We start from the raw sequence: 24,286 nt of genomic DNA, 5'->3' as shown, positions 1-24,286 counted from the left end.
GCAATAACAAAGCAAGGGGGAGATCCAGTAAGTGTGGTCGAGAGAACAAGCAAGAGTCAAGCTCTTGCGTTTTGAATTTCTCCTCTTGACTGTGCTTGACTCTTGCTTGTTCTCTCGACCACACTTACTGGATCTCCCCCTTGCTTTGTTATTGTCTCCTTTGTACAACCCACATTGACCGACCCAGTGCTAGGACCTTTCGCCTGTTTTGGATTCACCCTGTTTTGGATCATTCTCCAGTGCTTTCGCTTGTTTCCACCTCAGTGGCGAGCCTGCAGTTCGGTGACCGCTGCCTGGCTGCACAACTACAAAGCTGTGTCTCTGCCTGCGATCTCTGCTTTAAACCCCTGATTGCTCCACCACCATCTCACCTGAGGCTTTGAACCCCTGCTTGCCAGCAGCACTGCACTGTGACCTCCGTCAACGCACTTGCAACGCAGTTTGCCTGAGTTTCATCTGTCTCTCACCCAGCAAGGGGGTTCTTCTATACAACTCCCGATCCACTGCTAGACCCACCAAGCAGCGGGATCAAAACAGATTCACAATGTGATGTGTTGCTGTGAAGTAGTAATACTAACCTCCCAATCTTTCCTTATATCTGCCTATAATACAAATTTGCAAAAGCTAAAACAGGATCACTCATTTGTTTTGTTTGAGCAATATAGTACCCAAATATAATATATAAAGTGTGATTTAGAATTTACTTTGTGTAGATCACAGTCAGCAGAATTACTCCTCAAATGACCTCTGCTAATACCTCCTCTTGTTTGTAACACTTGTTCTTGTAAATGTTCTTATCTCTAACAATAAATCTATCTTTATAGGACCACAGCAGTCCTCTCTCAGCATATTCAGTGTTAATGGCAGTCCAAAAACCATGCTCTGAACACCTGAATCGTACTTCAAAACATGCACGCTTTACTGGAACCCAAAAAACTGAGACTTCATTGTAGCAGAACTTCTAAATCCCACATGCTAAATGTTAAGAGCTGAGAGTTTCCATGAATAACAAGTACATTTCTCAAGGCTCACATTTCTATTGATCCTTTTCGCCATTTGTTTCATTGATCGCCTTTCACTAAGCTTTGAACATAGTCCTCCCTGCACTAGGTTAATTAGCATCATAGAGTTCTGTTTATTTACAAAGATCAGCGTTGTCAGCTGCACACTTAGAAAGAGTGGGGGGAAACTTGCCGCTTTGTGCAATGTTTTTATCCTTTCATCTCTAACTGCAACATGCATCTGATAAAACTAGAAAAATAATACGCTCGAGACTAGAAATTTGCTTCCTACACAGACCTGAAAATTCATGTGTTGGGTTTGCTTATAATTACCTTAGGACTGAAAAGCAGATGTTTTCGTAATACCCTTCTTAAGGGTGTTGTGTTCTTATTATGATTAAATTGCTTCATCATAAAAGTTGTGGGAAATATTTGTTTTTACTAAGTAAATACCAGGTATGGTGTAAATAGAAATAGGAAAACTGATTTAACTTTCCCAGTTGTGTTCTTTCAGACTTTTTTTAGTATACTGACCTAAAATATTAATTCAATGTGTAGGTAATGTTAATTTTACATAATGAGTTTTACTTTAATAATTATTTTATCTGAGAATAAACAATACAAATATTGTAAGAATATTTTATGAATATACTGAAAGATAAACACCTGACTTTCTGAAACTACCATTGAAGTGGAAAAATCCACTAGAGAATCTTTTTAGTTTTACAGTGAAGTCTTGAAGCCTTGTCCTTTATCCCAGCACTTCATCAATCATTCTAGAAAATGTACAGCTTCTATACTGTTCCCTTTCACATGGTGAATTTCCAGTCTTCTCATCAGTATCTGTTCCCTAGAGATTGCCTATCAGTTTAAGTCAAATCTATAATTTATTTGATCATTTCACTGGTTATTTTCCTTTTTCTGTGTGATGATGCTTAGCTGTAGTCCAAGTGGAGATGATCACATATTTCCATATGCTTGCTGGAAGGTACTTTATTTCAATGCCTTGAGTCCTAAGCATCAATGTAGGAGTGAAGTGATGTGAACAGTGTTCATTCAGACATAATGGCCAAAGGAGGAAAGTCCCAGGCAAATGGCTTTTTTTTGCAAACTACCTCACATCTTTAAGGTTTTCTCATTTAGAAATGTAATCTAGGATGTGAGATAGCCCTTTACATATCACAGAAGACTCTGAAACTAAGAAGGTGCTCTTATTCATGGATGTTTGGGGCTATGCAGTGTGAAAGACACATTTTTGTCAGTTCTGCAAATAATAAATATGCATACACAGATATTGAGTGTAATTAGGCACTATACTGTTAAGCATGGATACCTATAGTTATTTCTAATCATAAATCCTGAAAACACAAACATTAGTTATTTAATTTACAGCAGCTTCTTTAGGAAAAACCTGTTCACTGTTTTATTTGACGATTTTCTTATTGTAAAAGTTTGGGTATGTAAAGACTATATCCTCTGTAAAGGACAGAAAGGAAAGCAATTCTAAAAGTTGCTAAACTACAACTGTCTTGTGTCCCAAAGAGATTACATCAGGTTTTAAGTTAGACGTATCATGTGCACTGAGTCCACAAAGCATTACAACTTCTGGATGGATAAATGATCATAGTAATCTTTTGAGCACAATACTATGAAATATCTTCTAATCATTTACATTGGTTGCTGCAGCCATTAGTCAAAATGACTATTAACATGCAGTATTATCAAGATTTAAGTCAATATGTATAAAATGAGAAATCAGTATTTTGTGTGGTTTGTCTTAAATATCGGTTTGACTAAGGTATTGTATATTTCAGCTGACAGTAGGGAACAATAAACTGTCCCAAAAACTCATTAAAGGGGAGAAGTGCCTCTGTTTTTTACCATTGACTGCACAGTCAGGCAGCCTTATCTGCTGTTGTGCATATGTCAACACAACAACATAACAATTATACTGTATATATGAGAGGATGCCATTTTTCTGAACTTAATTGTTTAGCACTTACCTAATTGATCCTCGAGTTTTATTATGGACTTTGTTGTGCAAATGTGGTTTAAAAAGTTGTATGATGACTTGCAGGTAAAAGGTTGAAAGCCACAATGAGAAGTAACTCATGCTGAAATGAGTTTGATGACTTTTGACTTTAAAAACTGAAGAACCTTTAAAATGGCTTCACTTTTTCACTGGGAATTACAGGTGTTGCTGTTGCAATGGTGAAAAGGGGCCTTTCATGAGCAGAAATATTAAATGATTACAGTACTATCCAGTATCATCCTGTGCAACTTATTTTGTCTCTCCGGCGATGGATTTGACCTTTAAAAAACAAGCACAGTAATAGTGTGCCCCAATTGCAAGACTAACAATCTTTATCATAATTCTGTAGGTATTACAATAGTACATTAACTGTATCTCAGCCCAGATAATCATGCCTTTTTTCCATCTTATTAGTGGAAATCACATATAATTATATGCAGTTATGTTTCAGTTAACAACTATGAAGAATATTGTGCTATTTAAAAGACTATATATATTTATCATGGAAAACAAAGCTAATTATCTGCACCGATGGAGTCCTGTCATGAAATATGGACCTTTCCTGATTTGTCTATAAATTATGACCGTGCTCAGTTTGCCAGGAATTTAAATTAAGTGGTGAATTGAATAGAGCATCATTTGTTTTAAATGTGGTGTGCAGGAGTGCTACATAAAATCAAAGTGATTTTGTGCTTGCATACATTTTAAACTCTAATCAAAGCTGTTTACAGCTAAGAAGTATTCAGGATATACTAATGCATTTGTGCCAGTAGCTATCTACTACATTACTTCCCTGGAACTCACAAGTTTTTTTAATGACTTTTGTGACATAGTAGATTAAGAGATTACCCTGACAACAGACTCACATCTGTAATAGAATATTAATTAACAGTGTGGTTAAATTAGAAACAACACAGAAACATTAGCTCTGCTTTAGTTGCTTAGATTAATTTACTGTATATTCTGTCTCTATTCTTGAAAACAAATTAGCCTTGCTAAGTGCAAATTCAGAATTGAAGTTCTAAATACTGTTGAGTTAACTCAAACCTGTTTTCTTGAAAGATTCTAGTGAATCATCTTCTGTCCTAAAGCCTGGCTGTGCAGACTGCTCAAAACGCACAACATCTTTGCGTAATGTGGTGTCTCCTTTTTCTAGTTCCCATTCCCTGTTTCCTCTTGTACTGTATATTTTCTTCCCATTAGAGTCCTACTGTAAGTAACTGATTAGATGGAGCTATTCAGTTTCTTGCAGGATTTTGTAAACAAAGTTCAACTTCCCACACATTCTTTCACTATTCAGAAATTGGATTTCCAGAAATGAAGCTGAAATGAGCCTCTGTTTTCAGATTCCGGGCTTGGCATGGTGTTTTTATCTTGGGATTGATGATTTTAAGGTTTTGTCTCCTTATAGTTCTTAGAAATCTGTCTCTTTTTGTAACTGATCTTTAGAAGTGGTTAAACAAATATTCCTGCACTGATGCTGTCAGCCTTGCTAGTACGTGCGTGCATGCTGACACATTTTTTGACATTGGCAGCTGTCACCAGTACAGCAAGTAGGCGTCCAACAGGTACGTTTTAGACCACACTTATGTACTGATACAGTAACACGAGATTTCACATGTCCTGGCAGCTTTATCTTCTCAGTCGGCTTTGGTGTATTTTGGCAGAAAATTCCTTCTTTCTCAAATCCCTTTTATTTTTACAACTTTTACTTGGATCTGTCAACTCTCCCTTGAGTCATCACCATTAATTGCCCTATTTGGAGTTACCGGGTCTTTAGACTATAGTCCAACAGAGTGGCTGTCTTAGCCAGACAGGAATCCTTACCAATTAGAAGAAGGCACCCTCTTCCATCCATAGTACATTGGATCGGTGATAAGTGAGTATATTTCACAGTGCCTGGCAACTACTTCAATCATCTGGACATTGTTAACTATTTCTTGTCTGCATGACCTGCCTCTGATTGCCCACTCACCATGTCTGATGCTGGTAAGTGTTACGAGAGTGACTAGATACGTACATTTCTGGTCTTACAGGAACTTAAAAGAATGGAATCCTTTGGGGCTTGAACATAGGGGACTTGATTCGAGTATTCTTAATCCTCACCAGCATTGACAAAAACAAAGGGCAAAACCAATGGGTTTCATCAAAATCTACAGTGAAATTCAAACCAGAGGAATAAAAACAGAAATTAAGGGAAATGCATAAATCTGAGAAAAGGAGGAATTGATTTTCATGTTGTTGAAGCTAGTGCTCTGGCCTCTCATAAGAAATGGCTAGATAAGATTCTTGGATCAATTAGTTGCTAGAAGCCAAACAGGATAAATAGGCCAAATAACATCTTTTTGTTTTTAGCCTTTCTTAAGTAAGAAAACCGTAATTCTGGAAACCAGCACAAGACTAGCAGAGGAAATAAATATACTATATATACTGTTATACAGCTAAAGAATGCATGCACTCTTTCAGTGAAATAGTACAAATAAATGCTTTTATCACATTGACTATCGCAGGCTTCTTTGTTCTCTCCAACCTCTGTTTGTTTGTGAAATAATTAAATTATTTTGCTTTTTTTTCATCTTAAATGTCTTTCTATTGCAAAAAGGTTTTACTTTTAAACCCGTCAGTTTAAGAATTACCATACCGTACTCACTTGCTACTCATATTTTGCAAATGCTTTAGAATTAGCTCGGGATTAACCTGCTTGTGCCAAAGGGCTGTCTCTTGTCTTTTTGGTACATGACCTGTCATTAGGTCCTTCACACGTATTCATCTGTACATTTATACCCACATTATTTACTCATCTGTTCCATATTGTTGTGATCCAGGTTTATTGCTAACTGTGAATTGAATATCGTCTGCTCTTCTTGTACATTTATGTTTGTTATTTTTTATCTATTACCTGCAGTTGGTGTGGATACACAATAATTCTTCACTGAGTGTTTGTTTCTCCATCCACTCCGCCTGGTTTTTCGGGTTACAGACACTGAGTCACCACTGATTGAAAAGGATTCTTTCTTATTCTTATTCTAATTTATAGACTTATCATTAATCTTTGCTCTAGTCCGCATGCTTTAACTGTTCAGCCTGCATATTGTGCTTGCTTGACCTTGTCTGATAGAATCAGCTAATACTAAAAGAGTGGAACTTCGGTCATAGAATATAGTTACATCTGACCCCATGCCCCAGCACGCACGATTCATAATCTTTCGAGGGATCCCTGCACTTATTCAAGAAAGCTGATATGTTTAACATATGCGATTTGTTACCATTAAACTTGAAACCTACGTTTCGGTCCAAAAGGAAATGTTAGTTTGACTGACCTTTTTGCCATAACACTAAAGTTTCTGTTTCTTTGCCGTTTCTTGAAGCTCATGATTAAATAGATGGTTTATTCCCTTGAATATGAACATATTTTAGGTGCAGACAACATCACAAAGGGTGACCTAAATAATTCCAAAGGTGGTTAACATGCATATTGGTATGGGTAGAAAAGCATGTCCTTGCCTTATACTGTAGGTATGGTTGACTCTAAATGCAGTAACTAAGATCTTTATTTTTACCACATGTATCCTTTAAATATCAATATTTTCTGTTAATGTGTTACTGAAGATCACATCCTGTCTCCCCCCCCCCTTCTTTTCACAGCTGAGTAGTGAAGAATAATTCTTTGAGCACTGATTTCATTTTCTCCCTGACTGATTTACTGCTCCAAGAAGCATGAGATTACACTCTAAATCCTTTTCAGAATGCACTGTTCTCCTCACGCTGGTTAAATCTCCATTTAATAACAAAGAGGAAGCAATAAGAAAGGGGATTCTCTATGGATCTTATTTGCCTAAGCAACATAACTTCAACTAAAGCTTGTTTTAGATGAAATAATACAGTGTTTCTGTGGCTTTTTTTTAATAATTGAGGTTTCCCTTGCTTTTTTACATGGCAGTGAGCGAAAGACTAGTGATAAGAATCTAAGGACAAAAGTAATGTTTCTAATAAGAGGTGGCCATTCAGGCCATGTTACGTATAAAAGCATGTTCAATCATAGCATACAAACAAGACTAATTCAGATGTCTGTAGTGGTTATGCTCAACACTCATTAGAAGGGATAGTGGGGTTCCAGCTATGTAGCAGAGAATCAGCTGATTGGTCAGAGCTGGTCAGTGAATCCCTATTCCTCAGAGCTGATGGTGCTTCTGAAGCCATAAATAAAAAAATAACACTTAAAATACCATCAGAAACAGAAGTTGGATGCATGTTGCTTGTTGAAGCCAGGTGGTCCGCGGGCTGACCTAATCATCTTTTTTAAAGCAAGTCTACGCTGTTTAAATCAGATGAAAGAATATTGTAGTGTCTGCTACGAAGGGGCTTCCCCTAGGAGCACTGTTAAGAACTGCAAGCTGTAAATGATGGGAGGAGGGACTTGTGGGTTGGGTCTAGGTATCAGGGTTTCACCAGCCGTTAAGGGGACTGTGCTTGTCAATAATGGGGCGAGCACCAGACTAGTCAACTTGGCTGGCTTGAGGGTCTGCCGAAAGGGCAAAGTTTCCATTCATTCTCCTTGGCTGTACCCTTCTGTTGCCTTTGTGTTTTAATGAAGCTTGAGTTATGGCGGATCACCTCGACTCTTCATTCTCCCCATCAGCGCCTATCGCTTCATTGTTTTATATTTATGCACCATGAATGAAATGATGTCACCCACTGAAAATGAGACTCTGAAACGCAGATATAGCGATGATAGTGACAGCGCAAGTGTGAGTAAGATGCAGAATAGAAGTGAAAATGAGTAGTGAGGTAATTTGTGCACCATACCAGCAGTGCTGTAATTCTGATTCCAACAGCTTGATAAATGTGATGTGCCAGGAAGCAGAAGGAGGGTTTGATGTGATGTCTTCGTCTAGGTCCGGACATGAGACTAAACTTCTCTGATTGCTCAACAAAAGCAGCTCCATTCTTCACATTAACTTTTTAAGTAACAACATTTGCAAAATATGCAGCTTTGTTTGTAAAAATATTAGTAATTAGTAATATTAATTCAATTTTAGTTATTTTTAGTACATTAATAGGTGATGGTTTTTGCAGGGTAAGAAGTGGACATACTGTAGGTGGTCCACTGCATCTGTGACTTGGTGTAAGTGGTCTACGGACCATAGAACTTTGAGAACCACTGTTCTAGAAAACATGCCTGCAGTGTCCCTATTAGGGAGTGCAGTTGTCTGTTCACACAATATGTTTCACCTTAGGGGAAAACAAGCTTCCTCTATTTGTCTTTTTATTGCATGCCACATACAAAACCCTTACCAAGAGTTATAATCTGGAATGAGTACTTCAAGGTTGTAGATGACACTATTTTCCAGAAAACAAAATGGATCATACATATTCTACCTCCAGAAATCCTAATCATCAAATAATGCACTTAGATGTTCTTTACTAACTGTATTTGACTGCTCGTAGTCAAAATCATATGAAGCTATGATATCATCTTTGCACCTTTTTACATGTTACATGTATATTCCAATGTACTCTTGCTAGATGATGAGTCTAAACGTGGTCTTTTCCAGAGGCAGATAAATATTTAATTCACTGGTCAGGTAAGGAGCCTTAGGAGCCTCTGCATTCACTTTCCTGGCATTACTTGATCATTACTTCATTTCAGATAAGATCACTTTATTGGCCATATACAATTTCTTGTATTAGGAATTTGTCTTTTTTCGCATACCCCAACTTGCTCTCCGTGAGACGCACAGACAGGGAGAGAAGCTTGGGGTCAGAGCGCAGGGTCACCCATTTATATGGGACCCCCGGAGCAGCTGGGGTTCAGGGCCTTGCTCAGGGGCCCAACGGAGAAGGATTCTTTTGCTGGATTTGAACTGGCAACCTTTCAGCCACAGGCGCAGATCCTTAGCCACAGTGCCACTGCTCCACCCCAGAGCTCTCTGCTGCTACGAGTCAAGGTGTCTGTGGGGGGAGGGGGATGGTTTATGTTGGTACTGATGTAAGGTGATGTAACACCTTGTTTCAGGGGGCGTCTGTTCCAACTGTCCAATTTTGTTTTGTGGGTCACGACTGGAATTCATGGTGGGGTGGAGTGGGACTGGAGATGATGAGGGCTTGAAGTGTGCTGGATTAAATGTTTTTTGATGGGATGGAAAGTAACTTTGTTCGAGATGCACCTTTTTAAAGTAACAGTGCTGGAAATTTAAGCTTATGCACATTGTGCTGATTTAATATGGATGTTTAATTAAAACTTATGCTGTGTTTTTTTTCCATTATAGGAAAAATGACACGACTATAGAAGATAAAACGATGAAAAGCCAAGAGCTAAAAATGAATCATATCAATTTGAAAGTGCCAGTGCTCAATACCAGTAAGTATTAATATTTGCAGTTGGGGGGTATTTTATCTAGTAGGAAAGATTAAAAACTACTTACACATAAGAATAAAAAAATAAATCTAACTGTGAATATCTATATATAGAGAAAAACGTAATCTTAAAAATATTGCTAAACCTTTTCAGACTTCAGATATTGAACAATTTCAGTTTACACCTTGCAGTGTCAGACACAGGTGTTACAGCTGCATGGCTGGGCTGCTCTCTGAAGCGCAGTTCTCCACAGAATGGCAAATGTGAGAACAGGCAAGGATGTCAGCACAGATTGGTGGTGTCAGCATTTGACTGGATCACATTGTTTTCCAGATGGATAAACCCCCATGCTTAAATGTCTAAGAGCCACCAAAAATATGCATTTAATAGACACCGTTACCAGTGTCTCAGTTTGCTTGTTTACTTTCACACCCTCTGCCTCTTTAATGCTCTCCTCTGCTCTTGGGTCAATTTTGAAAGATTTAAATATATAGAAATAGCCCTGTCCCAATAAGCACTGTGCTGTGAAGCTCTGTAAATGTCAGCGTGACACCTCTTCAGGGTGGGTGTGGATAGATTGCCAACTGTTATTTCCAGACACTCTGCTTGGGAGCTCAACATACGTCTCAGGAGATAATGTTGGAGAACACATACCAGCTGAGACAGCATTCTTTTGTTTTACATATTTTGAAAACTGATTGAGACTTTGTTCAAATTGGATGCATTGTTACAAAATACTCTTAGAAATACAGTTTGAAAATATAGTAAATCGTGGGATTTGAAAGCAGCAATAGAAATACAACTGCATGGAATATTGTTTCCTTGATAGATATTATCCAGTGAGGCTTAAATTGCCAAGAGAAGTTTGCCACTCTAGATTGTTCTGTATCGCTGTATATTTTAGACCTAATTTAAGTCTCAGTGACCGGCTTTATAAAAGAATAATATAACCTGATTATAAGTATAGCAAAACTTTATTTGTTTGTTTGTTTGTAATCATTTCATCCAGGGATTTACCTTTTAGAAGTGCAGCTCAATGACAAAACACACTGCTTTTACAACAATAAAGTGCCAGAACAAGTCCAACTACATTCTCCTTTTTGTCAGCCACAATAGTTCCCAAAACATGACAGCATCAAGCCTGCTTACAGCCTCAACCGTATGTTGTATCTAATAAATGATACAGGTGGTGTGTTGTTAATAGTAACTGGAGTGGAAGTTAAGCAGTAAAGCTCTAGGGCCAGATTATCTCTGTGAAACCCCTCACTGGAGGTAGGCCTGGGATTCTGTCTCCAATTAGCCCCACTCATATGAGTTTTAGCAGACCTCATGCTTCTGCTAAGCTCCCCTTTGGACATATATCATTATCATTAAATGCAGGTGCAGAAAAAAAAAAAACTTGTACATTTTGACAGCAAATCGTCATTGCTCTGCTCCATGGGATGCCGCGCATTTCTGATTGTCGACATCTGTTGCAATAACGTTGCGGAGCTGACTGACAACAGGGTGATGATGCAACACCTGCACCTGGGACCAGTCAGTGCATAGCAGATGTTAACATCTTTATTATGCAAATTACTTTGTGTGGTACACCTAACGATGATAGAGAACAACTACTGTACTACTTTGTTAGAGGAATAGCTGGTGTAGGGTTTCAAGTGAAACCAATCATGCAGTTCCTCAGGAAAATTAATAAAGACAATTTGAGGAAATCTTAAACCCAGGTGTAGAGCATTGCCCAAGGCAGCGTTTATTATTACAACACCGATCTTGTCTGATCAGTGGTCTTCGCATTTAAGAACTGCTGTTCTGATAATTATGTGTGTTTTATACCAGCAGTATAGGCCTTTTGAGAATAGACTGATAGTGCACTGCTGAGACAAAACTATACCTTGACAGATACAATGAGAACAGCTGCTGCAGATTGATTTTAATTCATGAAAGCGAATGTAGCTAACCAGTGGGCCTGGGATTTGTTATTTTTTTCTTCTGAATGAATAATTGACTGTACCTGGTAATGCTATTGACTCGAGTAATGTGAGTAATCTTTTTCTAATAAAAATTGTCACTTGGTATTATATAATCAGGTATGAAGTATTTTATGGTCAGCACGGTTTTATGAGCCATTTTTATATTATTCTTTCAAGCATGAGATCTTTTCGGGCAGCACAGTAGAACCAGGGCCGATTTCTGGGGGCCCCTAGGTAAGATCTTGGAAAGGATCACGATTTGCACGTACAGTGCTGTGGAAAATGTAAGTACACCCCATGGATAGATGTGTTTTTCAACACATTTGCATGTATGGATATTTGATCTTTATTTCAACAGTATTGGTAGATAAAGGTGATCTAATTTAACAAATAACAATGAAAATTATTCTTTGCAATCATTTAATCAACAAAAAAAAAGTCATAAATGCAGTTGTCTGCTGTGGGAAAAATAACTACACCCCAATAGCTGGTGTTGCCCCCTTCTTGTAGGCATTTCTTGTAATTGCCTATCAGTCTCCCACATTGACGGATACATTTTTGCCCACTCCTCCTTGAAGAACTCCTTCAACTGTGTGATGTTTGAGGGCTTTCTTGCATGTACTGCTGTCCCCCCACAGCATTTCTATGGGGTTAAGATCTGGTCTGTGACTTGGCCATTCCACAACCCTCCATTTCTTCTTTTTGAGCCATTCTTTTGTGGATTTGCTTGAGTGTTTTGGGTCATTGTCTTGTTGCAAGGTCCACTTACAGTTCAGCTTCACCTTTTTGACAGATGGCCTCATATTCTCCTCAAGTACACTCATGTACAATGTGAAATTCGTGGTTGACTCTATGATGGCAAGCTGGCCAGGCCCTGAGGCAGGAAAGCAGCCCCAAACCATTATGCTTCCACCACCATGCTGTACAGGTGATATGATGTTCTTTTGGTCAAAGACATTTTGGTTTCGCCAAACATGATGTCTCATCCATCCAGAGCAAATTGTTTCAATAGTCCTGATCTTCACCTAGGTGTTGTCTGGCAAAAATCAGTTGTGCATCTATTTTGAAATTTTCTCCATTTGTAGATGATCTTTCAGACAGTGGAGTCATTGACTACAAATTGCTTGGAAATGGCTTTAAATGGCTTTCTTCTGAGGCCCTCAGAGAGCTCTTTTGATCTTGGCATGATGTAGCCACACACCTCAATTGCTAAGGCCAAACCAGACCACAGGTTTCTGATGTTTATATAAAGCAGTACCCTCTGAGTTACTCTCTAATGATCTTATAATCATTTGCACCTGTTTTGGTGCACCTCATTCTAATTTTAGGCATTTGATGCAATGATAAAGGTAGGGGCGTACTAACTTTTTCCACACAAGGAAATTGCATTTCTGTTGATTTAAATAGTACAAATGAGTGCAAAATGTGATTTTTCAATGTAATTTTTTAAAATAACCTTTATATATATAAAAAATAGACAAAGCTTTTCATGGGGTGTACTTTTTCACACCACTGCGCACTATTTATTATCAGCTTCCTTCACCCCAAACCTGTTTTACTATTTAGAACAATGAATTATAGACCGTAACTAGAAAACATTTATTCAGCAACTTTGAAGAACACATAATAAATACAAACAACAGCAAGAAACAGACTTTTTACAAAGATAATATAAATATATTTAACATTGAAAGTAATAGAAACATCGATAACACAATAAAGAGAAACATGATCTGTTGCTTCAAAATTATAGCGAATCATAACCCACAAATGACTGCATTAAAACCTTTGTAGAAAGGAATTAAAGAAATAAATATGAAATTAAGTAAGAAATGAACAATTATACGTGATAATGAGGTGAGGTCAGTAAAGCTGAGCAGATGGCAACGTTTTATGAGAAAAATGTTCTATAAAATGATTTTCTGGAGGCAAAATCATTAATTATGTCTTCATACTGTACGATTGAAGTCAAACCACTGTACAATTCATGCTCATTAGTTTAATTTTAAACTACTATAAGAGGCACATAGTTTGCAAGACAAGTAAAAGGTCAATTGTAAGGTTTCCTTACATGTTAGATGTGATGAAAGATTAATACATTTCAGCATCACAACATTTGATCATCAAAGACATGGCAATAAACCTGTGTTAACTCACTTATTTCTTCCTTCAACTAAGACACTACTTTAATGGATGAAGGACTTAATGCTCGCCCCTCCTGCCTACTGAAATGCAGTGAAAACACAGTTATTCAGGTACTTTAAACCTGAGCTACTTCTGGATACCAGCAGATAACTTGAACCTGAGTTTGCTTTTGTGAAATGAAGTTAACCAGAACTCCTGAATTCCTGAAATAAAATCCTTAATAATTAAACCTGTTTTGTGAAACAGGACCCTGACACATCTTGGCTTATCAGAAACCAACGTAACATTATGTACTTAATTATGGTTCTTGATTAAGATCATCAGACAGCATCTCTAAACATTATTGTAAAATTTTTTGTAAAAAAAATGGCAATTGAGATGTCGAGTCAATTGTGAAGCCCAAGGTACTTGCCCTGTGTGCAGCAATATTATTAGAAAATTAGTGACAAAGTATTAAAAAAATCTATCCCTGTAATGTAATGTTATTATACATATTGTCGGACTAATACAGTCAATTTGAACTTTTTCCTCTCAAGGATTGTTCAAATTGAAGGGGGAATAAAGGGGGTAGTGCCATTCCCCTTGCTACAAGAATTTCACTCCTATTTGCCAGAAGTACAAAATATCATTCACTCCCAATGCTTTCAACCACAATTGCAACCCAACTATTCATCCTTCTGCCAACGACAGTTACTTCAAGGGGAGCCATGACGACAGGCTCACCTTTACCACTCCCTGACACTGTTCCCATGTTTCTGTGTCACAGCTCAAGAACCAGTTATGAATTAACGCTTATGTTACCTGGAAAACAGCCTGGTAGTTAATTAGGGGAGTGTGGGGTGTCTGGAAATAAGAGCAGAAAATATAAAAAAATGAATAAGTAATTAAATGTAAGAGTCCCAAATTTGAAAGACACTGAACAGTAGGTATTCTCCTAAATGATAATGAAAGGAATATGAGCTGGTGCTGAATGTGCTTTCCTTTAAATTGGTTGCCCAAAGTGAATGGGAACCTCTCTCCCTATTCTAACGATGCATCACGAAACTAGGAGAGAGCGTCTTTAGCCTGAGGATTAAACAATAAAGGAAATCTCAGTTTTCTAAAACAAGGTTCAAATCACTTTACTGAAATCTGGCTTCTAAGACGGATCAGAACAAATTCTTTTTTCCTTCCCTGTCTTTTTTTCTCTCTCTCCTGTCATATTATGCTGTCTTTCTGTGCAGCTGAGCTATAACTGAGTAAACTGAAACTTGTTTTTAGAATTTGGGAACTATAAACTGTAGATTTTACAATATTTATTTAAATTGTCCTTTATATTTTAGGAATGTGTTTAAACGTAACACGTATACCCTGTAATTAACTTTAATTTGTGTATGATTAAAAAGTTACTGTTCTTCTCAAATGCAAAACAAAAAGTACTGCTTGTAATGTTCTTCTGTTTTATAGGTTTGTATTCAGACATGGCAATTCTAACAAGGTTTAAGTAACCCATGTTAGCCAATCAGTTTTTAGCAAAATAACATTTTACTATGTTTGACAGGTGAGCCAAAATCATCATCCAATGCAGCGTGCCAGACTAAGAGCCTCCAGTTCAGAACGATTGCCCCTAAGGCTCCATCTGCCCTATCCCCCCCTGCCCTCCTCTCATGCCAGCCCAGTTCTTCTCTGCCTGAGGCCTCAGTGGCCAGTCCGAAGTCCATCATTGTCCCAGCTCAGAACTACGCCCTGATGCGAGTCGCTGGACAAGAGGGTACCTTCTCCCTGGTAGCCTTGCCTCCGTCTATCTCGCCCCAGTCACCACAGCAGCTTCAGAAAGGCTTGACGTTCCCGAAAAACATGAAGCTGCCAATCCCCAGGTACCAGCCTATGAAAAGCAAGCGCACCCCGGATAAAACCACTGCAACTCATCTAGCCAAGATGCAGCCACCTACCAACACAGTCCTGCGGTCACAGCAGGCCGTCCACATCAAGACCTCCAGCTCGGAACCCGCTGGTACCACAGAGGGCTCTGAGCAAGTTATATTGATAGACTCGGGGTCATCGGAGATTGCAGTCACAACCTTGCTGACGGAAAACACCATCTTGTATTCTGGAGCACAGGCAGAAAAACCTACAAAGTCAGACAGAGTAGATTTCGACCATGCTTCCTCCAGCGTTCTGCATTTTGGACCCGGTGTAGGGAGAGAATCAAATACCTCATCATCACTACCAAGCAACATCAGTTCAATCCCAAATACAGAAGATGAAGGTGAGAAAATGAAGAGGTGCCTTTCGAAGCCTGCTGGACATTCTGCAAGTAGCATCACTGTTCTCTCACCAGCGGTCTTCAGCAAGGCTGTCCAGATCATCCCATCGCCTCCAAAAGGGAAGCTGCCCATTCCACCATATTCAAAAGTGAAGAATGCCTATTTACCGATGGCTAAAGCCCCTGAAAAGAACTGCTCTGCAGTGCAAGCTGCAAATCTTGCAACAAGGGTACCGAATACTTCAGTTACACAAATAATTTGTCAGAAGCAGACACCCAACTCTTTGCCTCAGAACCCACTTCAGGGTAATGCAAGCAGTTTGTCAAATGTGGAACTGGCGGCTTCACAGAGGCCAGCAGGCAAGAAAAGGGGAAGGAAAAGAAAGACAATAGAGGATGTATTAGCTTATGAGGCCAGAAAGAAGAGATCTCTGTCTTTCTTTAGGAGGAGAACTCCAGATAAGGTAGCACCTGTTAATAACGGGCCCAAAGACAAAGTAGTAGATATTTCAAAGAAGTATCGCAGCATCAGACCAAAGCCTGTACTTTTGATGGAGGCTGTTCCTCAGCTGGTTGGGCTACCTTCTGTCCAAGCTTCTGATTGCCCAGAACAGGAGTTTCTTATAGGCCAGAGTCTTCCAAGTAAGATTATAGACTATCAGCAACTGGACCTCACATGTGGAAATCAAGAATCTTCAAAAGCCACGGACCCTAGCCACGTGTACCTGGAGAGTAAACAGCTGTACAGGTGCCCCACCTGCAGCCGCTGCTTTCAGTTCAAACACCACCTCCAAAGCCACATGAACAGCCACACCAACAGCCGGCCCTATGTGTGTCCTGTGTGTCGGAAGACATATGCTCATTCAGGCAGTTTGAGCACACACATGAAGCTGCATCACACGGAAGGCCGGCCTAGGAAAACCCTGCGCTGCGAGTTCTGCGAGAAAGCCTTCGGCTATGTGGGAGTTTACTTCAGCCACCTGAAGGAGGTCCATAAAGTTATCCTCACTGTGGAGCCCTCTGTCAGTCACCATGAAGAAGATGTTGTTATAGAGGGGTACGAGTTATTGCTACTATTATTTTAGCTATGAGCTATTCGGTTGCCCGACTCTGAACCTAGAGTTATCGTATAGTGCTGTGTGGTTTGTTCAATTAAAGTACAGCATTTTATAACTACCTGTTAATTGTAACACTCTAGTGCTACAAACTCTTCAGGGTTTGTTGCCTGCTCAGCGTGCAGGTTAAATTGTATCATCCAGATATCAATAGGTACAGCCTGGACCATGTCCCGTTTTATTAAATTCCCACAGTCACTAACTGACAGTGACTAGGATTCCCCAAGGAACTATGCACAACTGACAGGTAGGGGTGAGAGTACCTGCACACGGTCCTCTTGGAGTTCTGGCAGGCAATGACCGCTATGATTTGCATAACAGCCGCAGGCTTGTACTGAGAGATGTCTCTGTTCTCCATTGCTGCCCCTCTCCATTTATCAACTCCAGTGCTGCCCCTCTGCACTATGGAGCTGCTGAGTGTTAAATGATGAATGGCTGTGTGGGTGGGCATGTCAAAGGAGCCTCATTTTCTCTCCTGGAGGTGTGGGAGGGTCTATAATAAAAAATAATAATCTAAGAAAAAAATTCTTGATTCTGTCTTTAAAATAAGGTTTACCTGCCTAATAAATGTATTAATGAAGTTAAAAGATCTGCAGAAGTTCTGCTTAGGCTGTAATTCTTTGCGTTTTACATACCTTTTTGACCTGGTGGCTTTCAGAAAATGGTTGTGTACAGTTCTGCCTTCTCATATGTCCAATTCCATTACAGGGTGAGTCCCTCCGATTCCATTGACAGCCAGAGGCAGGACCAGGAGGAACCCGTGGAGCTACAGATAAAGTGTGGTCGCTGTCAGGCCATCACCCCCACCTTCGCGGATATGAAGCTGCACCTGTTGTATGTGCACGGGGAGGAGGTCCAGGTACGTTTGAAGGAAGGGGTTGTGCAAGGGGGCAGGGAGGCAGAGGATGAGCTGGTCAAGCACGCCGCGCACTACTGGAGACAGCTCAACGAGAAGAGAAACCTCGTGAAGTGCGGGAGTTGCAAGGAGGAATTCTTCTCCTTCTCTCGACTGAAGAGACACACGTGCTCACACCACCAGGACAAGTCCGAAGCAAAAGCAGAGTGGTGTGTCCATGACAAACCCGATGCCAACAGCACGGAAAGCCCGCACAGCACCAGCCCCGTGACGCCCAACAGGAATGTGGCAGATTCAGCTCTCCACTGCATCTTGTGCCCGAGCATTCTGGGCAGCAGAGAGGGGCTGTTTGATCACTGGAGGAGCCAGCACAACTGCGAGAACCCTGCTGCGCTGTGGAGGGTGGTGAGCTCATTTACAGAGCGGAAGGAAATCGGCCTTTCCAGTGAAAATCCGGAGCAATAGGAAGCTGTCTGTTTTTATCCTGCGCAAACAGGCTTGCATGTCCCGAGTTTCTGAAACGCGAATACGTTCTCATTGCACAAAAGAGATCCTACGGACGCTATCTAGATGCTGCTAGGCTCAGACACTGTTGTAGGTGGTTCTATAGACTATACGAGATGATACTATGGAGTTTTAACAAGATGCTAATCCTTAAAATTATTTTTAATAAAAAAAATTATCTAATTCTGACAAGGAAGATTGTAACTCATAATTCCCAGCCAATGAAACATTAGAAAGCATCCAGAGCATATCTGAGCTCCTCTTTGATGTAATCAGAGATGTCCTCCTGGAAGTGTGTTTGGCACCAGGCTGAAAGCTTCCCAGCCCCACAATGCTGAGTGGTTGACATTGTCTACAATATTCATTTTAGTGCCCAACAAATTAGAAAAGTTACAAGAGACCCCATTTATCATCACTTTTCTTTGTTCGCGAGCCATTATTTTTCTAGCACAACAGCGGTGTTACAGCTACGTTAATTGCGATAGTGTACAGAAAAATGATCAAGCTGCAAAATTAAAGGTTTTTATTTGTGCAAAGGAGAGGAGCAAACCGATAAGTTTATATACTTTTTTACATAAGAATGAAGGCACTGCAGTGTGAGTTTATCTTAATGACTGTAGCAGCACTTTAATCAGAATTTACATAAATTATTAAAGAGTCTCATAGAGGTAGAGACCCGCCAGCAATCAGAAATTGCCAATGCGTTTTTCAGTATCAAAGAATATATGAGGTAATAAATTATCTAGATTCGTGTTCGGTTTTCTCTCTTTTTTTATGGCTAGAATCCTCTTGTCTCATTCAGCCTTACAGTAATGATGGTAATAACAGCTATTACAAAGACTGTAAATAATTCTAAGAAAGTTGCACATTTCTCAACAGAAGAGTCAAAACGTTTCTCAGCAGAACAAAAAAAGCATATACATGGTAAAGTACGCATTAAATTCATCTGAAAATTTACACACAACAGGAAAAGATCTGGAAATTTTAAGTGATGAAAATAAGCATTTTAAAAGTTATTTGTTCATTTTCTAACCACTCTGAGCGCAAGTGTAAAGCCTTCCGTGTGAATAGCTTTATAAAGTATTGGAGCGTCTTGAATTGGTTATTTTATTTCTCAATTTTTTATTTGCCAGCCTGATTTCAATATATTTGTTTTACATAATTTTAAAAAATAAAGAAGTATATATGTGTTTATGTCATTCTAAATGCAATTAATTTCTTTCTTCCTTTTGAGGTATGTACTGTATATTTGTTTCTCCTTCTTTGACAGAATAAGCCATTTTTTCTCTGCTTCAGAATTAGGCTGATAATATCATGATATGTAATATATTGTGATATTCTGTATGGTCTCCACCATGATGCCGTTATTTAATAATTTATTTTGTGACTTTCATAGATGTTTCTAAAAAAAACAAAAATGCCTTGGAAGTTTTGCTGGTATCTTTTCTGTATTGTCAATACTGTTACAAAACTTTTAACAAAGAAATATGTTTTGTGACGGGAGAAAGGTAGTCATTTAAAAATATTACCAACTAGTTATCAAAAATGTTCTAAATTTAGTTCTCTGAAAAAAAGGTGTGTAGGGTGGATATATTTTGATCTAACAAAAAATAAATGTGGTAGTGAAAGCAGCTTGTTTTGTCTCTGCTAGTTCTGGTGTTTTTTGTGATGTCTGAAGTGAATCTACAATGAATCTTTTAGTTCAACTAGCTTGTTGTTTCCTGGAGCAGTGGACGCCATTCAGTGTTGTAAACATATGGAAGTATTTCATTATTTTGCATTCACAGAAAGCACACTTTACATTTGTATGGGACAATCCATGTCAAACTAGAACATATGGTCAACAAAAACAAACTTTTATATGTTAAATCAGAAAACTAATTCTCTGCCAGTCGTGAATAACAAACCAAAACATTTTTTAGTTTCTCTCTAGTGATTTAGTACTTGTTTCTCTGCAGAAACAAAAATCATCTGCCAAAATATCCTCCAGGTATTGGGCTAACAAATATCCATTTGCAGATGAGTTGTGAATTTAATAAACTAAGGCATTTTCCTCTCATAATATTCTTAAGAACAATTTTATGGCTTATGTTTTTAATTATTCTGTCAGTCACAAAACAATGTGAAAAAGGTGTAATTCAAAGAATGTTTTAGTGGTATTTCTTTAATCTGAGAGTTGGAATAATAAAAACAATGAAAAATGACCATTTATCTTTCTGGTAAAAAACAGCAAAATACTGTGATTTATGATTTAAATATGATTTTATTAGAATATGCAGTAAAGGTTACAGGACAAAGTAGGAATGAATAGCTGATAAATACTGAATGGGATGCACAATGTGCCACAAAATACGGACAAAAAAGAAAGTGAGAACCCAAGAAACATTAAGAAAGAATGCTTGTGTTGGGAGAATTAAAATATCTAATAGCAGGAACATGGGTTTAAATTAACAAAAAATTTGGTGTTTACTGAATAAACATCCTGAACCCTAGCTGGGCTTAAACTGAACAATACTGCAATCTGAAGCCTTCCATTCATCAGACTTGAAAATCTTCCTGAATTCAAAAAATATTAACCGAAAACAACAGAATCTATACTTAAACACTGCTGTACTGCATTGGAGTGCAATTTGTGAACTGTGATATAATTGATGGAGGCAAATCTATACAAAAACAAAAACAAAGTGAAGGCTGGAGAAAAGTATCACTCTTCCTAAAGTTTACCTGGACCCCAAACTACAGCCATAACATTAAAAAAACATCTAACTACTGTGGGATTGCAAACCCTAACCCTAGCTGGGGCTTTAATTGACCAATTTTGCAATCTGTCTCTGAAGCCCTTAATCAGATTAAAAAAATGTTTCTCAATTAAAAAACAGGAGCGTAAAACAATCAAATCCGTTCTCAAACACTCTTCTAAATTTGTTTTCTTCAGTAATGTATCTTCTATAGGCAAATTTTCAATAAATTCAAAACTGCTGTAAACACGATATGTAGATGAGCATACATTGAAGGGCAAGGCTAGGATTAGAGTTACAAGATTTAACTAATTTTGATGCCATTTACATTTTTGGCTCCTCTTGAAAGAAGACAAAATGAGAGAGTTTGCCCAATGGAATGGGTTTTTTTAAAAACTTGTCATGTGACACTGTATTGGAGTACAAATCTTGAACCGTGCGATATAACTAATGCAGCCAAATCTAGCAAAAAATAAATAAAGTGAAGATTGGTGATTGTATCACTCTTCCAAAATCAAATCCCAATTCACGTGGGCCACAAAATACTGTATAGCCACGAGGTTAGAAAATGACTACTTGTGCATTGGTAACCCTAACCCTAGCTGGGGCTTAAATTGATCACAGTCTGTCTAAAAGGCTTTCTAATCATCAGACTTTAAAAATTCTGAATTTAAAAAAAAATAAGATAAAACAATCAAATCCATTTCTAAACACTCTTGTAAATTTGTTCTCTTCAATGCTGAATCTTCTATAGTGCAAATTTTCAGTCAGTTGAAAACTGCTGTTAATACATTATGTACTGAACATGAGCACACATTTAAGGGCCAGGCTAGGGTTAGGGTTACAAGACACATCCAGTTTTGACACCATTTATTTTTCTGGTTCCTTTTGAAATGACAACATTGTGAGAGATTTCCCAATGGAATGTGTTTAACACTTTGTCTTTTGACGCTGTATTTGAGTACAGTCCTTGAACGGTGGCATACAGTATAATTGATGTGGCTAGATCTTTCCCAAAAAATAAAGTGTAGATCGGAGAAAAGTAACTTAACTTGGGCCCCAAGATACAGTCATGAAGTTATAAAATGTCTAACTACAGTGAGATTGCTAACCCTAACCCTAACTGGGACTTAAATTCGTGTCTGAAACCTTCTATTCATCAGTTTAAAACAAATTGCTCTCAATCCAAAAAATAAAAGCCTAAAACAGTCAAATCCATTCTTTAATACTCAATAAATTAGTTTTCTTCAAAACTGATTCTTCTATGGAGCAAATGTTTAACCAATTGAAAATCACTGTTAACACGGTTTATACTGTACATGAGCACACTTTTCAGGTCCAGGCTAAGGTTAGGATTATAAGAAACATAAAATTTTGGTACTGTTTAAACTTCTGATTCCTCTTGAAATTAGAAAATTGAGAGTTTTTCTTAACAGTTTGTTGTTTGACACTGTAGGGGACTAAAATTCTTTAACTGTAACTGAATTGATGCAGCCAAATCTATCCAAAAAAATAAAATGAACATCGGACAAAACCATCGCCCTAGTTAAAGTTCACTTGGGCATTACCACAACCATTCAATATATTGCAAGGAGTGGATATTTTAGGCCACTGTAGGGTTTGCGTTTCCAGACCCATTCAATGTTGACTCCAGTTATACAGTACATGCGGTTGCACATTAAATGACAAATATAAGAGAGTTCAAACAGCAGAACAGGTTTTCTTACTACTTTTGATCTGACCCATTTTTGGAATACAATTACTGAACTCTGCCATATACTGTACAATAGAGGCAGCCACAAGACTCTGAAAAAAAAGTTGCAGATAGAACCAAAATATCACTTGTCCTAAAGTTCTCTTGGGACCCAAAATCCATCACAGAGTGCAAAAAGTGTCTAAGTAGTTCTGAAATGTTAACCCTAACCCTAGCTGGGGTTTCAGCAGGGCAGATCTGCATTCTGTCTCTGTAGCCCTCCAGTCATCAGTTTTGAAAATGTTCCTCAATCCAAAAAGTATGAGTCTAAAACAACCAAAACCATTGGAAATAGCTCATTGAAACCGATTGTCTTCAAGAATGCATCTGCCTAAGGCAAATTTTCAATCAGGTGAAAAATGCTGAAATCATGGTATTGCAATGAGAGGGCAATTTAGGCCACTGTAGGGTTTGTTTCCAGAACCTTTCAATGTTGACTCCAGTTATACATATGGTTGCAGATCAAATGAAAACTACTGTATATGACATTTTATACAGCAGAACAGGTTTTCTTACAACTTTTGACCTGACTCATTTTTGGAATCCTATTACTGAATTCTACCATATACTGTACAATAGAGGCAGCCATAAGTCTCTGAAAAAAAATTACAGATGGGACCAAAACTTCACTTGTCCTAAAGTTCTATTGGGACCCAAAATATAGCACTAAGTGTAAAACGTGTCTAAGTAGTTCTGAAATTTAAACCCTAATCCTAGCTCGGGTTTCAACAGGGCAATCTTGTATTTTGTCTCTATACAGTAGCTCTCCAGTCTTCAGTCTTGAAAATGTTCCTCAATCCAAAAAGTATGAGTCTAAAACAACCAAAATCATTGAAAAAAGCTCTTGGAAAATGATTGTATTCAGGACTGCGTCTGCCTTAGGCAAATTTTTAATCAAAATGGTAAATGGTATTACAATGAGAGGGTATTTTAGGCCACAGCAGGGCTTGCGTTTCCAGAACCATTCAATGTTGACTCCAGTTATACTGTACGTGTGAATGAAAAACCAGCTATAGGATATGATGAGGCCTTTGTTATTAATAAAAAGAGGACCTGGAAACCATTGTTTGAACTAAAGCGATTGAATATCAATTAGTAATAGAAAGCTACTTGAGAACAAGATTTCGTTTCCAATTATGACCCCCCCAAAAAGGAAGGAATTAAACGATTGGGTTTAATTCAAAAAGGGAAATATCGAAGGATGCCTGCCGACTGAAATAGAGGTACTGAAGGATTGCAGCAGTTCCTGGGCCAAGGAGTGACATCAGGAGCAGAAGAAGGGGACGGGAGGGAGGAACTTGGTATCAAAGGTACTATAGTAAGGTTAAAGACATAAGGAAAGGCAGACACTACGTTCAATAGCGAGGGTGGACATTAAAAACTGTAGGACACCTGCTGACTGAGCCAGAGATAAAAAATTAGACTAGGAGTAAAGCAGGCAGCATCAGGAGCCAAAGAGAGCGCAGAAGAAAGCAGAGATTCAATTAATCAACGGGAGAATAAGGAAAACAAGGAGCCGGGATCGAGGAGAAATCATTGAGACAAAAACAGACCATGAAAAGGGAATGC

General features: G+C 38.4%; 1 protein-coding gene across 3 annotated transcripts in view; it reads left to right on the top strand.

Moving 5' to 3' along the window:
• Positions 1 to 19,857, top strand: part of znf438 (zinc finger protein 438) — a 68,796-nt gene extending 48,939 nt beyond the window's left edge. For 2 of the 3 annotated variants that reach the window (XM_088642867.1, XM_088642868.1), the window contains 3 exons: positions 9,303 to 9,394; positions 15,047 to 16,808; positions 17,575 to 19,857. In XM_088642867.1, coding sequence (XP_088498993.1) covers positions 9,334 to 9,394; positions 15,047 to 16,808; positions 17,575 to 18,187 — 2,436 coding nt within the window. In that variant the 5' untranslated portion in view covers positions 9,303 to 9,333 and the 3' untranslated portion in view covers positions 18,188 to 19,857. The remainder of the gene's footprint in view (positions 1 to 9,302; positions 9,395 to 15,046; positions 16,809 to 17,574) is intronic. The other variant, XM_088642869.1, reaches the window with a different exon arrangement.
• Positions 19,858 to 24,286: the final 4,429 nt, after the last annotated feature.

The sequence above is a fragment of the Lepisosteus platostomus genome, chromosome 8, assembly GCF_059453375.1.
Source record: "Lepisosteus platostomus isolate fLepPlt1 chromosome 8, fLepPlt1.hap1, whole genome shotgun sequence".
In the NCBI taxonomy this organism is placed as follows: Eukaryota; Metazoa; Chordata; class Actinopteri; order Semionotiformes; family Lepisosteidae; genus Lepisosteus; species Lepisosteus platostomus.
This window is presented reverse-complemented; position numbering and strand designations above follow the sequence as displayed.